The following is a 15,379-nucleotide window of genomic DNA, read 5'->3' on the forward strand; positions in this document are numbered from 1 at the left end:
CAATGCCATTACACTGACAATTAATTTTCAACATGAGTTTTGGAGAGAACAAACTTATCCATAGCATACATCAAGTTATTTAATACCTCAGGTAAAATGTAGTTTGTGCTGATCCCAGGTCCCGGCAGGTTACGGCATGTATAAATTCAGTGGATACAGTCGTTACTGTAGTTAACGGCCTTACCCAGAAGTCTTAGAAGCTTTAAATGGATAAGCCATTATAAAATGACTTTGAGCTTGTGACCTGCTGTTGGAAGGTGTTTTAGGATCCTGTATCAAGGGTGTTCAGAAGGAATAAGGTTTCTGGGAAGAAGTTTGTCACTTTAGAGGCTACTCCACAAAGCTCCATATATTGTGTTAAGTTCCTTACATTTGTTATAATATTTTAACTTACTTCTAGCTCAATGAGCTGAGCTGTGGATTAAGTCCAATTTAGAGATTAAGACACTGAGCCTCAGAGGAGTTTGTGTCTTAACCAGATGTATAATTAGTGGGAGAACTAGGGCTTGAATCTAGGTCTATCAGATTCCAAATCCCCTCAACCTCTCTGCTACACCACATTGCCTCATGAACTGTCTTGAGGGCAGGATGCTACAGGATGATGGTTGGCTAGAAGGCAGAAGATTCCCTGAGCAAAAGGCATTTGTTTTCCCCAGAACATCTTAGAGTCTTTCCTGAATTGGCTTGTCTAGGTCTCAATATCTATTTTGATATCTATTGACTAACATTTCTTTCTCTCTTCTTCTCTCCCTGCCTCCACCCCTCCCTCCTTCCTTCTTTCTTCCTCTTTAATTAATATTAATACTTCTTACAATATCCAGCTCCATTCTTTCCATAACAAGCCAGAAAAATGGGAGGATTTGGATTGGAGGGAGATTTATCCTCTACAATAGTAAGGACTAAGGGATGAGGCTGGAAAGACATTAATAATGTTTAAAAATGGAACACTCTCCCTCAATTGCTTTAATGTAGATAACATCCCAGAACTTTCAAGAGCTCATTTAAGATGTCCTGGATTTTTAGGCAGTTTCATGATCTATCTCTCAAGGTTTACTTCTTCCCTGGACACTTGTCAGATCATTCTTATATACAATGAACTCTTCAGTCATCCTCATGAGCATTTATTTCATGTGACAATTATTGTATGTTTAGATGTATATGTACATTTCTAACTAGATCAGGAATTTATTAAGATTGAAAATTTAATCTTATATGTCTTTGCTTCTTTCTCAGTACTTTTAGAATAACATATAAAAAAGGACTCAATAAATACCTACTGAACACATGTATTTTACTTTGAGATGAAGGGAAAAAGAACAAATGCAAACTGTTTTTGTTTGAAATTTGTAAGTTCATTTCATTTGTCTCAAATAATATCAAGATAGTTTCAGTAGACAGTCAACTATATTGTATTATATTAAGCTTGATTTTTAATATTTATAATAAATCAGCATGTTCTACCATACTATAAAAATTTATTAATGGTTAGCGTTTCACCAGGAGCAGTGATCTAAAAGAATCCTTTTTAAAGTTCACCGTTTAATTCCTCTATCCTTTATATTATTTCTTTCCTTGTTCTTCAGAAGTTTGAGATAGCAGCCCATGGGGAAAAATGGCACCCAATTTGCAAGCACAGCAAAATAAAATTAGAAATCCTTATTAAAGTATATATGAGGAGGAATATGGAATATGATACATTGGGTTGGAGGGGCACAGGTTGAAGAAGTGATAAAGAGTAACATCTCTGAGAAAAAAAAAAAAGTCAGTAAAGCTGTTACAGTATTTTTTCCATGCCTTTAAAAAATGGGTTTGTAGTAACTTGTGTTAAGTTTGTGTGCTCTAATAATACAAACTTGCGTAAATAGTGATTTATGCACTTAGAAACTTACATGATTATTTTCTCCAAGGAAGCTGAAGGCCTGTAGTATTAAGTAATTTATTCATGACCGCACTGATAGTAATTAAGTAAACCATACTGTAATCTATCTTTTGATATCCAGTCTTTGGTCTGTAAACTCCATGTGTATAATTTAAAACATAGTTGTATTAACCCGCTCTGAGAGAAATATCTAATTTCCAGTTAATTTTCTTTTTTTAAACGTACTTATTATTTTTTAAACCCGAACTATGAACAGCCTCAGTTTGTCCTCTTTTCTCTGAAATTCACCATGCCTTAAGTAAAGTTTTATATAATCTTAAGTTTTTATGGGGCTTTTGTAGGGCATATTTTATTTCAATTTAGTTTAATTTAACTTATCATTACCCTACAATAGCCTCTTTTCTTTTAAATCTTTTTCTTTTATTTTGCAACTATAATGGATTTTTAGTAAGAAAGTGAAGGAAATAGCATTTGTTGATGCTCATTATGCACCAAACATCTCCCTGAATGATTTTGTAGACATTGTTTAATATAATAATACATTTCAGAAAAGACATCTCATAATTCAACATTCACTCAACAAATTTATTAATAAATGACTACCATAAAACAGATATTGTGCTACGATCTGGGAATACAAAGAGAAATAAAATGTATTTTCTGATTACATAGGGTTCTTTCCAGTCAGAAAGAGTAGAGAGACAGGGCAGATAAGGATCAAAATATTGCAGCTGCTATGATAAAAGTATATAAGTTAATTATTCATCGATTAAATGGTACAACTGGCACTTTTAGGTGCTAGGGAAATGGCAGTGAATAAAAGACACAAACCTCTTCCTTCACAGAACTGATATTCTAGTAGGGATTATAAGAAGCATAAAAGATGAGTCATTTGGGGTCACAAAAGCTGAAGTAGGAAAGGTAAGGTTTCTTTCTGGTCTTATTTAAAAGAACAAGCAAGCTCTAATTGGCAGAGAAATGGCTACTAGAAATCTTTGGAGCATCATTTATATATCAAAATGATTGAGTAAACATGGAAAATAGAGCTACTTTTCAATTTGTAACCTCATACACTTGAAGTAATGCATACGGTGTGTTGTGAGTGGCTAGTTTCCACTATCAGGGTCCTTTCTGGAGCTAGCCAGTTCCTAAAGCTGTCAGTTCTCTACATCTGTACTACCATGAAAGATAAATTCATTTAAAGCTAAATAAGGTAGAATGGTACAATTTGTCTCACTTGATTCGGTAGTAATGTGTTCAATTCTGTAATGTACTTTAGATCAGAACAGATTTTTCTTTCTTAAATGGAAGACTCTCAAGGATGTCGAACTTGTTTTTTCTGTTGTTCAGTCTTTCCAGCATAATCTAAATGTGCTGTATCCATCTTATTCTTCCCTTGTGCAGAGATATTCCCTTGAAGTTATCTATACATTAGCTTTGCTGAACCATCAAAATTTAGGACAAACTATTTTCATAAAATGGCATTGAGTAAATTATTCAGGAGCTAGATTTTCTAAATGACTTAAAATACCCATTCTTGCAACCTCATTTTGTTGTGAAATCAAACAAGATAATTAATGAATCTGAAATGACTTTGAAAACATCAAATGCCAAAACCTTGTGAACTCCTATAATTGATTTTATTCTTACTGTTAATTTCAGTGAGCAGGGAGCTACATATTAGCCTCAAGCATTATTTCCCCTTCTACCACAATTTTTAACTAGATTGTGGGATATTGAAAATTAGCAAAAATGACTATGTTCTCTAAGAACATTTCATGTAATCCTACCTGTAAATCTCTTTGTAGCCCTTATAAAACTACTTATCTCTTTACATAATTTTATTTGTTATCAGATTTTTTTTCTAAACATACTTTATTGAACCTACTTTGCTTATTTAGTAAATAATTATTGAATTTCAACATGGTGCTGGGCACTAAAGACACTGACATGTAAAACAGTCTCCATCAAATGAAGGTGAGAATAAAAAATTATCATTATTTTAGAGGTTGGCAATTCTATGACAAACATATTTAACGTATCAGCTATACATCTAACCTAGTTTTCCTTTTCTTAGCATATCACCTCTCTGTAATTTTTCTTAAATATGTATAGAATAATCTGAGTAGCATATTGAAATGAAGATTCTTGGCTCTGCCCCTAGAAAGAATCAATAGTTCTGGGAATCTGCATTTTCATAAGGACCAAGTATTACGGGAACTGGTAACCCTTGGACTTTACTTAGACAGAGTCCTTTTGTGATGTTTCCCTTTTGCCCAGGACTTCTCATAGTGAAGGCCTCAGGAGGCCTCCATTCTTCACACCATCTGTCTGTCTCAATATCATCCTCTCAAAACTGCCAATTTAGGTTATCCAGCTCTACTTTCCTTCATTACCTTGACTTGAAGTGATCCTCTGTAGTGATACGCCAGCCTTGTTGAAGCCAGTTGTACCTAGTCTCCTGAGAATGATACCAGTAATTGTTGTCTCACTTAAAGGCTGATTCTAATGGTGAGATATCTAGAAGAAGATGCGAGGGAATGCCCCTCTCATGACATGAGAAGAGAGTGATTTTTAAAGAAGGTCTTGAATCACAGCAGCTGAGAACTGCTTACCTGTGGGGACATACTGAACAAGTATTAATCATTTAATCCTCATAATAAATCTGTGAAGCAGGTACTATTATTACATTCATTTTACAGATGAGGGCACTGAGGCTCAATAACTTTACCAATATCACATAGATACTAAGTGGTAGCACAGGGATTTAAACTCAAGTGGACTGGCTCTAGAGTTCAGTGCACAACTATACTAGTGTTGCCTTTCTCTTAGTCAAAGGTATGTCCTGTGGAGCCTTTGCTACCACCATTCCTCTCAGAATGACTTTTAGTAAGTTACACTAACAATTGGAAAAGAAACAAAAACAAACACAAACCTCCAAACTAAAACAAAACAATGCAAACACTACATAAAATAGTTTTTAGTGTATTTTTAGGTCAAAGATATATATCAACTTCACATTACAGGACATTTCTAGTAAAGAAAAAAAGAACCCAGTAGTCACATGACAACATATAGTAACATATCTCAGGTTCTCAAGAGAAAAGATCACAACTCAGTTTTTATTTTCTTCCCTGAAATACAGTTTACTCTCTGGTGAACATAAATTTTTGAGTCAGAAAGATCAAACTTCTAATTCTGTCCTGTTATTTACTTGCTTGATAACCTATGACAATTTTCTGACCTTACTTAGTTCTCAGCTTCTATGAAGTGTATGTGACAAACAAGTTTTGGTCAATATTAAAGACATAGTGCCTCGAATATAGCAGTCCTTCAGCAATCGGTACAGTACCTATTTACTGTTGTTATTATTATGAGCAGTGATAAACTTAATTTAGTAGAATATAAAAACAAGTTTAGACAGAATGCTTTGGGCAAAATAAATATATTCTCAAAGTTCAAAGTTTACTTGATGCTGAATCTTTTTCCTTGGACAGGTAAGATTCAAACACATATACCCTTGCTTTTGTCAAGTGACAAAAAAAAAAAAAAGAGAGAGAGAGAGAACTGTCAATGACAATTTCCTCTTCCTTCTTCAATAGTCTGTCTGGCTTATAACTTAGAGTCCTGATTGGAAAATGCTTATTTTGCTCCCTTGAGAATGTCTCTTCTGAGATGGGCTCATTTATCTTCACCAGGTGATCAACCCAACACTCATCAACTGTTAGCCATGGCGTCACGCCTGCGGGAGAGTGCTGAACTTTTTCAGTCTGATGAGATGCGACCTGCTAATGATCCCAAGGAGAGAGCACCCATCCGCATCCGGATGCTGAATGACATTCTCCAAGACATGGAGAAAAGCTTTCTGGTAAAGCAGGCACCACCAGGTTTTTATAGGTAGGATGCATGTCTCAAAAATTATACTTTTTGCCCTAAATTAAATGTTTATGTTTAACTTTCAGAATACGTACCTTCTATGAACATAACAGTAGTGTAAAAGAAATTATAAAGCAGTTACTCATTTGAGGAACTTCGCCCTCCCCCAAAGAAAAATTAAACTGCAGAAATATAAAATAATGGAAACTTGGCTTAGCAGCAGCACAGAAAAAAATGAGTAAGAAGTTTCTTACATAATTTCAATATGAGTCAAATATGATATGGCCAATGAAAAAGCAAATGGAATTATAGGTTGCACTGAAAGAAATACACTTTCTTGACCAGATCAGGGGATAGACCTATGCTATTTTTTCCTACAAAGATCCCATCTAGATTCATATGTTTAATCCTGGAAACTACATTTTATGTTGGAGTTCAACAAGTTTAATATTTAGGGGAAAGTGGGATTTAGATCGATGTTGAAACAACTGAGGAATTAGGCTTGTTTGGTTGGAGAGTCACATGGAGTGCTTTCTGAAAACATTTTAACAATTATATGGAAGGTGGATTAGATACAGACTCAGAGGATACTATGAGTACAGTATGGTTTTGTTTTTGAAGTTCCTTATATAGTAGAAGATAAATGAAGAAAACATGAAGTTTAAAAGATTATGGTACCCATCAATCATCATAAAACCACGTCATTAAAACCACAATGAGAAACCATCTTACACCAGTCAGAATGATTATTATTAAAAAGTGAAAAAATAACAGATGGAGAGAAAGCAGAGGAAAAAGTAATGCTTATACACTGTTGGTAGGAATGTAAATTAGTATAGCCTTTATATATACTTGGAAAACAGTATGAGATTCCTCAAACAACTAAAAATAGAATTACCTTTCAACCCAAAAGGCTAATTTCTGGGTATCTACCCAAAGGAAAACAATTTTTTTATATCAAAAAGATACTTGCATTCATATGTTTATCACAGGACTAGTCACAATGGTGAAGTCATAGAATCAACTTGAGTGTCTATCAACGTGTGATTGGATTAAAAAATGTGGTATATGTGCTCTATAGAATACTAAGCAGTCATCAGAAGGAATGAAATCATGTCTTTCACAGCAGCATGGATAGAGCTGGAGGCCATTATCCTAAGTGAAATAACTCTGAAACAGAAAATCAAATACCGCATGTGCTCACATATAAGTTGGAGATAATGATAGATACACATGGACATACAGAGAGAGATAGACACTAGAGACTGCAAAAGAGGGAGAGTTGAAAAGTTACATATTGGGTACACTGTTCACTATTTGGGTGATGGGTACACTAGAAGCCCAAACTTCACCATTACATAATATGTCCATGTAACAAACCTGCACATATACCTCCTGAATCTCTACAAATTTTAGAAAAAGATTATGGCATATTTAAACAGTTTTTATTTAACTGATAATTCTATGAGACACAACATACAAATACATACTTTTCTGTTTAATATATACATACATATATGTGTATTTATATGACATATTTAATGTATGTATATGTGAATATATAATATACATATGTATATATTTGTGTATATATATTTTTATATGTGTATGTGTGTGTGTGTATGTGTATGTATGTATGTATAATTTTATGTAGTGTGAAAGTCCAAATTTGTGGCCCTTTAAGAATGAAAGTTCTGGGCTAAACAAACAGTCCTCCTACTCCATTCTTCCCCCAATATCTCTTTGCCTCCTGCTTCTTCTCATGATACACCCTGGACTAGACATACTATGTATACACAAAGGTTATAACTAGGACTAAGGAATTGATGTATGGTATAGAAATCTTAATTACATATGAGAAAAAGGTAAAATAATAAATGTGATACTTTTATAAAGTAGCAAAAGCCTTATCACTGCAGACATTAAAATATAGGCTGGGTGGCCCTAAGCACCTGAATATTTGGACCACATGAGGTTTAAGGTGCCCATTAGTACTAAAGTTCTGTGATCTCACACATCACTTAATCTTTCAGCATCTTAATTTCTACATTTATAGAAGGAGATGATGGAATGAGACTCCTTTATAATAAAATATGTTTTTAAAGCCTGATATTTGGTAATTTTCCTTTATGATTTTAAACTCAAATTCACATTTAAAATCCATACTTTACGTAATTTTCCAATATTATGATTCTGCATTATAAGTCTTTGGAAAATATACATTATTATAATAAGAGATATGGTTAAGACACTTTGTTTGCTGCTTGTATTTTTTTAAGCATCAGGGACATAGCTGTCACCTTAAGTTACCTTCCTTGATGAGGTATATTCTAGTGGTGGGAATGGGGAAACAGAATGAACAAAGTAATTAAATAAATGTAATGATGTTAGATGTAATAATTGCTGAGGAGAAAAATCAAACCACATTATTAAATCTAGCATTATTAATAAGTCATAAAGTAGATAACTTAGGGGTTTAAAATATATTTTGTAAATTATTCTATTTACTTTAAAGAGAAATTCAGAAATTAATACAAATTATATGTAAAGAACATAGTTTTGTATAATATAGTAAGCTTTCCCCATTTGTCTTTCTTGGCACTTGCACTGGATATGGAAGACCCCTCTATGGTCTAAATTATACATCTGGTAAACTTTTTATTATCCATTCAAAAATATTTATGAACTCAATTTACTTTATCATGCATTTTGAGTAGAAAAGTAGATATTTGTCTGCCCCTGAGTTAAAAATGATTAAACAAGTCATTTTTTTCCTGTTAGTAATGTAATTACAGTATACCTTGTGTTCTCATTATGCAAGCCTCAAAGTGTTGATGATGATAATGTTCTAACTCATATAACAAACTTTAGGACTGAAAGTTTCTGGTTCACTATTTTGAAATTGTGCTAAGCTATTACTATAGTTATTGAAGGAATACATGTCTGCCGTTCTTTTCCTTAGCTCTATTAATTTGTTACTATATTAATTTATATATATATTAATTTATGTGTGTATACATATATATACTATAGCAGTGTAAATAGATTAGCTTCATTTAGACATATCGGCCTCACCTTTATCTCAAAATTGTCACGAATTTGTACTTCATTTATAAAATACATAAGAAATCATCCTACTTCATGTTTTTTCTTGATAGATAATTCACATTTCTAAAAATGATTGATGCAAACATTTCAAAATTACAATAGGATTTCCACTCTCAATGCTTATAAGCACATTCTTAATGGGGAAGGAAATATTCAAAGTAAAAATTTGAGTTTAAGCTAATGAAAAGTAGATTGATTATTTATAATGATAATTACATAGAGAAAAATAAAATTGTTAATTACATTGTACAAAAGAACATTTGGTGAACAGGGTTCAATTTTTTTAATGTTAAACAGTCTTTAGAGATGTTATTCACGTAAGAATCTCACTCTCTAACCCATTGGGCATACAGAATTGTCATCTAATACACAAGAAAGAAGTAAAAAATGATTTGCATTTTAAGAAAGTTCTTGACAGAACTTTACTGTGTAAAGCCAAATACTTCATTTTGTATTTAGATCATGTCCCAAAAAAATATCGTCTCAATAAAAGTGCCACTAAACACTGGAATATATTATTTTTGGAATACGTAGAATAATATTCCCAATGATCTGGAAACAGAGGATTCAAAATTTTGAATCTATGATGTTGCATCTAAACCTGGCTCCTCACTGAACGCTGCTCTGTTGCTCTGTGCAATACTGCTGGAAACTGGCAATATAAGATCCCTACCTTCAAGGAGCTTAATCTAATTCAAGAGCTAAAATACATAAATTATATATCAAATACAGGTACAGAATACTTATTCAAAGTGCACAATGAATACTACAGCCAAAAAGTACTTTTGTGATTCAGTGAAGAGAGAAAGTATTGTCTTGCGGTAATCAAGAAAGACTTTTTTTTTTCTTTTGAGATGGAGTCTCGCTCTGTCGCCCAGGCTGGAGTGCAGTGGCACAATCTCGGCTCACCACTACCTCCACCTCCGGGGTTCAAGCGATTCTCCTGCCTCTGCCTCCTGAGTAGCTGGGATTACAGGCGCATGCCACCATGCCTGGCTAATTTTTGTATTTTTAGTAGAGACGGGGTTTCACCATGTTGGTCAGGCTGGTCTCAAACTCCTCACCTCGTGATTTGCCTGCCTCAGCCTCCCAAAGTGCTGGGATTACAGGCGTGAGCCACCATGCCCAGCCACAAAAGACTTCATAGGGAAAGTGAAAGATGTATGTGGGCTTGAGGGAATGATAGTATGCCCATTAAATTAAGGTGCATTTCCAGGAGGATAGTTTGAAGAAAGACACAAAGGAGAAGTTGTATGTGGTGTGCTCAAGAGTGAAGTACAAAAGGTAGAGTAGTCTGAATGGTTACTGGGTTAGTGGTTATGGAAAGGTAGGTAAGATCAAGTTGTGGAGTCCCTTAAATGCTCTGTTGAGAGGTTTGGGCTTTATTTTTCATGAACACAAAAAAGCCATGTAGAAATATGTGTTGTTAGAAGGATTTATCTAGTGCTCCTGAGAGGGTGCACTGGAGTCAGGAGAGAGCAGAAACCTTTAGGAAGATTGGGAGTAGGAAAGGCACGGGGTGAAAAGATCATGATTTGATATGTTGGTGTCAGGAATGAAGAGCAAAGGACCAATTTAGGACGTGATATTTAGGAAGAATTGGCTAATTTAGTGATTGTGTGGCTCTAAGAGTCTCGTTGCAGGTTGTTTTTAGAATTCCTCTAGGTTTAGGTGGGAAAACAGGATTGAGTACTGGAAAGGGCCTCTCCATTTACCTAGCCATTTAGGTAAAGCACTGTTTGTCTACATGTAATTATATGAAGATCTATGGATAAAGATAATTTCTAAAGTCATTTCCAGCTCTACAGACTATTAAGCCTCACAGCCTCTGTTTTCAAGGGGACATCTAATTCTGAGTAAGGGGAGAGGGAAAGGGCACAAGGATAGACTGCAATGCCATAAATGAAAAAGCTGCAAAGTACATTGGAAGTACTGAACTTGGTCAGCAATGGGGAGCCAGCAAAACAATATCTATGTTCCGGGACCATGTAAATGAAAGTATGTTGAAAATTACAAAGCATCACAAAATATCAGTACTATCAAATCCAGCGGTGTGAAATTTGACTTGTTGCTCTTGAGTAGACAGGGGATTATGCATTTTGTTAAGAATTCTAAATCTTGTATCTCACTCCATCCTTTACTGTCATTCCAGTAGGCAGTGCTCTACCACTCCTGGATACTGGGTGTGTCTGGAGAGGGGATCTCTGGGCATCTGTATTTTGCCATTAGATCCTTTTTTGCTCCCTGTAGTTATTACTCTACAAAGGCAGAGCAACGAGTCTGCCCTGGTGAACCTGTGCATTCCGACTATAATTTGATTTTCTTAAACAAATTGATAGTCTTTATTTTTTAAAGCAGGTTTAGGCTTAGAAAATAATTGAGCAGAAAGTACAGAATTCTCATATGATTCCTCAGCATCCCCTCTTCCTAGACACAGTTATCCCAATTGTTAATATCTTGCAGTAGTGTGTTGGTACATTTGTTACCATGAGCCAATCTTGATACAAAATTAGTGAGCCAATATTGATACAAACTAAAATGAATAGTTTAATATCAGGCTTTGCTCTTTAGGTTGTACATTCTATGGGCTTTGACAAATGTATAATAATATGTACCCACTGTTGCAGGATCATATAGAATAGTTTTACTGCCCTAAAAATCTCTTGTGCCCCACCTATTCATTCCTCCCTGCTAAACCTCTGGCAACCACTGATCTTTTTACTGTCTCCATAGTTTTGCCTTTTCCAGAATGTCACCTATTTGGAATAGTACAGTATGCAGCCTTGTTGGATTGACTTCTTTCATGTAGCAATATGCAGTGCATTTTCTCCATGTTCATTTCTTTTTATCATTGACTAGTATTCATTTTTTTGAAGGGTATTTTTGTTGCTTTCAAGTTTTGGCAGTTGTGAATAAAGCTGCTCTACATATTTTGGTGCAGGCTTTTTTGTGGACATACATTTCAGTTTCTTTCAGCAGATACTAAAGTGTGCAATTGCTGGATAATGTAGTAAGCCTATGTTTAGCTTTGTAGGAAACTGCCAAACTGTCTTTCCAAGGGGCTATATCATTTTTCTTGTCCACCAGTAGTCAATGAAACTTTCAGTTGCTCCACATCTTCATCCACATTTGTTGTCAGTGTTTTGGATTTTAGCTATTCTAATAGAGGTATGTTGGTATTTCATTGTTGTTTGAATCTGCAGTTCCCCAATGATATATGATGTTTTGCATCTTTTCATATGCTTATTTGCCGTCTATATATTTTATTTGATGTGATATCTGTTCAGCTCTTTCGCCCATTTTTAAAATTCAGGGTTTTTTTCTTATTGTTGAGTTTTTAGACGTATTTTTATATTTTGGACACCAATCCTCTATTAGGTAGATGTTTTACAAAATATTTTCTCTCAGACTATGGCTTTTCATTCTCTTAACAGTACCTTTTGTAGAGCAGAAGTTGTTAATTTTAATGAAATTTGAAAATTAAATCATAATTCAATCATGCTTTTTGTCTCATACCTCAAAAGTTATTGTCAAACCCAAAGTAACTCAGATTTTCTGTTATATTATCTTCTAGAAGTTTTATAGTATTGCATTTTACATTTAGGTCTATGATCCATTCTGAGTTAATTTTCATGAAAAGGATAAGGTCTGTGTTTCGATTTTTTTTTTTTTTTTGCATGTAGATGTCCAGTTGTTCCAGCGTTGTTTGTTAAGACTCTCTTTTCTCTGTTGAATTGTCTTTTATTTGTCATACGATATAGTTTTAATATTGCTTTTTGTGATTAGCATCTCACTTCTCCACATTAGAATAGCTTTCAAAATTAAGAATACCAAATAACAATGATATTATAGGAGAGCACTGGACTTGGGATTTTTAAAAGTGGGAAGAGATTTGAGATGAAAATTTGTCTTTTTCTTCTTAAATGATCTGCAGCAAGATAATTAGCATCTCTGAGCGTCAGTTTTTCATCTCTAAAATAGATCTCAAAAGATTATTAATATTTCAGACTCTGATAATGTTCTCATTTCCAAAGCTCCCCCATATCGCTATTAACCAAGGGAGACATATTTAAAAATTAAGTGACACAAGTTCTCTTTCCCCAGAATCACAGCAGTGAAGTATTTCCTTCATGTTTAATTTTCAATGTATTGTCCTTCCCTTTATTAAACTTTGCTAATTGCTTGCCAATCAAGGGGTTGCAACATCTTCATAGAAAATAAAGAGTTTGAGGAGAGACATTAAATATGCAGTTAAGAAAAGAGTAAATAAGGGCCAGGCACAGTGGCACGCGTGTAATCCCAGCGCTTTGGGAAGGCCGAAGCAGGCGGATCACGAGGTCGGGAGACCGAGACCATCCTGGCTAACACGGTGAAACCCCGTCTCTACTAAAAATACAAAAAATTAGCCAAGCGTGGTGGCGGGCGCATGTAGTCCCAGGTACTTGGGAAGCTGAGACAGGAGAATGGCATGAACCCGGGAGGCAGAGCTTGCAGTGAGCCGAGATGGCTCCACTGCACTCCAGCCTGGGGGACAGAGCAAGACTCTGACTCAAAAAATAAATAAATAAATAAATAAATAGTAAATAAAATATCTAAGTAGCACTAGCTTTCAAAATAAATCTTGGGACTCTAAATGACAAACTTTTTCCAGTAGAAAAGACCTCTCTCTAATCACTTTCTTTAGGTGTTTGGGGAGTACTGTTGTAAGCATCATGGTCTTCTGGGGCATATTCTCCTATGTTTTAACTTTTGACATTTAAACTACATTTTAGATTTTGGCATCAACCATTTTGTGGCTGAAATTTAATATCTTTTAAAAAAAATGCTTCTTCCTAGATTCTTTTAGCAAATTTCAGCAAGATTTCCAGCCTTGTCAAAAATTACTCCAATGTTTAAGGTTATGAGTCCTTGAGGCTACTGTTGTGTCTCTATCTCCTTTCTTCACTCACCCATACACTAGCTTACATAGTCTTAAAATGAGAGAGCAATAATTATTGTCCTCTCTTTTATTTAAAGTGATTGGACTAAACTGAACAGAAACAGAAAGATCTTTGATTTTAATCTTTTAGTATACAAATAGAAAGCAGTGGGATTTCAAAACTGCTCCAAACAAAAATATAATGACAAAGGATTTCTATTAATACACCACTAATAACATGTGTGTAAGGTATATGAACATGACCCCACATTTATACATTAAGAGGGCACATCTCCATAAAATCTCATCTTTATTCTCTCTCCACATTTAAAGAGATAGCAGTTAAACAGCAATAAGGGTTTCCCTTCCTCCCCATTCTAACACACACACACAAACACACACTGCTGCATTACTGTGGTGAGATAGGTTTATAGGGAAATTTTACAAAAGGATAGGAAATTTGGTGTGGCTTTGGAAAAGAGAATCAGAGATTCACTCTTTCCTTTGGATTGATTTGAAAGGCATGAGAAATCAAGGAAGCAAACATGAGCCAGTGTCTAATTCTGGCTGCTAGATAGAAATAGGACTCTTAGGAAAAGTGAACATCCTCTAACACCACCATTAGAGATGAATTAAAGGCTAATTATTATATTTAAAACAAAACTATTGATTATGGTCCGGTATCCCATTTTTCATTCTTATGTATGGTATTTCAGCTACATCTTGGCTAAGCAGACTATAGGGACTATCTAAGTAACTACACTTATATGATTGTTTCTTTGGGAAAACACTTCTGAGTTCCAAACAATGGCATAATCAGGAGGAGTTTGGAGAGCACAGCCCATTTGTAATTTGAGGGACAGTATATGTATATGTATATACATGTGCATGCCTTTGTGTGTCTCTGACATTGTGTCCTTATGGAAGATGTCACAGCAGGTTCATAACAAAGGAAATTATTTCAGAGATTGCCAGAATGACCTTGTGGAAGCTCAGGGGACCATTTCAAGCTAATCCAAGCCAAGACCATTTTTTTTGTTAGCATCCTTGAAAGCAGAAAGATAGCAATGTAAATGTCAAGATGCTTCTGCCTTTAACCAAGAATAAACAAAGAAAGCAATCCACTAAAAGTACTTTTCAAACGCATAAGCTCCCAAAACTTTGCTTTTGAAAGATGTTAGAACCAGTTTATATTTAGGCAAGCAATGACATGAGACAGAACTATTAAAAAGCCACATTTCTCAGGTATTATATGATCAGTTTCCAGCTACATATTCAGTACATACATAATTTTAAGAGGTTGAAACCCAAACCCCCCAAATCACTACAGAATAACAATGATCTCATTATACAGTTTTCATAGTGTTTTAATTAGAGTTGGTTATATAAGTCCCGAAAGGACCTCATGTTCCGTGTTTGATTGGGATAATGACTACTTTGTTCAGGTTGTACTTTCTTTTAGTGAGGTGTGGGTGGTCTGAATGGAACTAAAATCCCACCATTGTTTTTCTTGTCATTAATTCTATCAGCAATGCCTCTGCTTTCTTTAGACTATGAAAAAAACAGTGATTAAGAATTACCATAATGCTTTTAACATA

The 15,379-nt window shown here is 34.6% G+C and overlaps 1 protein-coding gene across 16 annotated transcripts in view; it reads left to right on the plus strand.

Moving 5' to 3' along the window:
* Positions 1-15,379, plus strand: part of NAALADL2 (N-acetylated alpha-linked acidic dipeptidase like 2) — a 1,364,432-nt gene that overhangs the window by 1,308,245 nt on the left and 40,808 nt on the right. For 14 of the 16 annotated variants that reach the window (XM_063704380.1, XM_063704381.1, XM_063704390.1 and 11 more), the window contains one exon: positions 5,578-5,776. The exons of 1 other annotated variant lie outside the window; for it this stretch is intronic. In XM_063704380.1, the coding sequence (XP_063560450.1) occupies positions 5,578-5,776 (199 nt within the window). Of the gene's footprint in view, positions 1-5,577; positions 5,777-15,379 lie in introns of those variants that run through there. One more of the 16 variants, XM_063704392.1, reaches the window with a different exon arrangement.

The sequence above is a fragment of the Gorilla gorilla genome, chromosome 2, assembly GCF_029281585.2.
Source record: "Gorilla gorilla gorilla isolate KB3781 chromosome 2, NHGRI_mGorGor1-v2.1_pri, whole genome shotgun sequence".
NCBI lineage: Eukaryota > Metazoa > Chordata > Mammalia > Primates > Hominidae > Gorilla > Gorilla gorilla.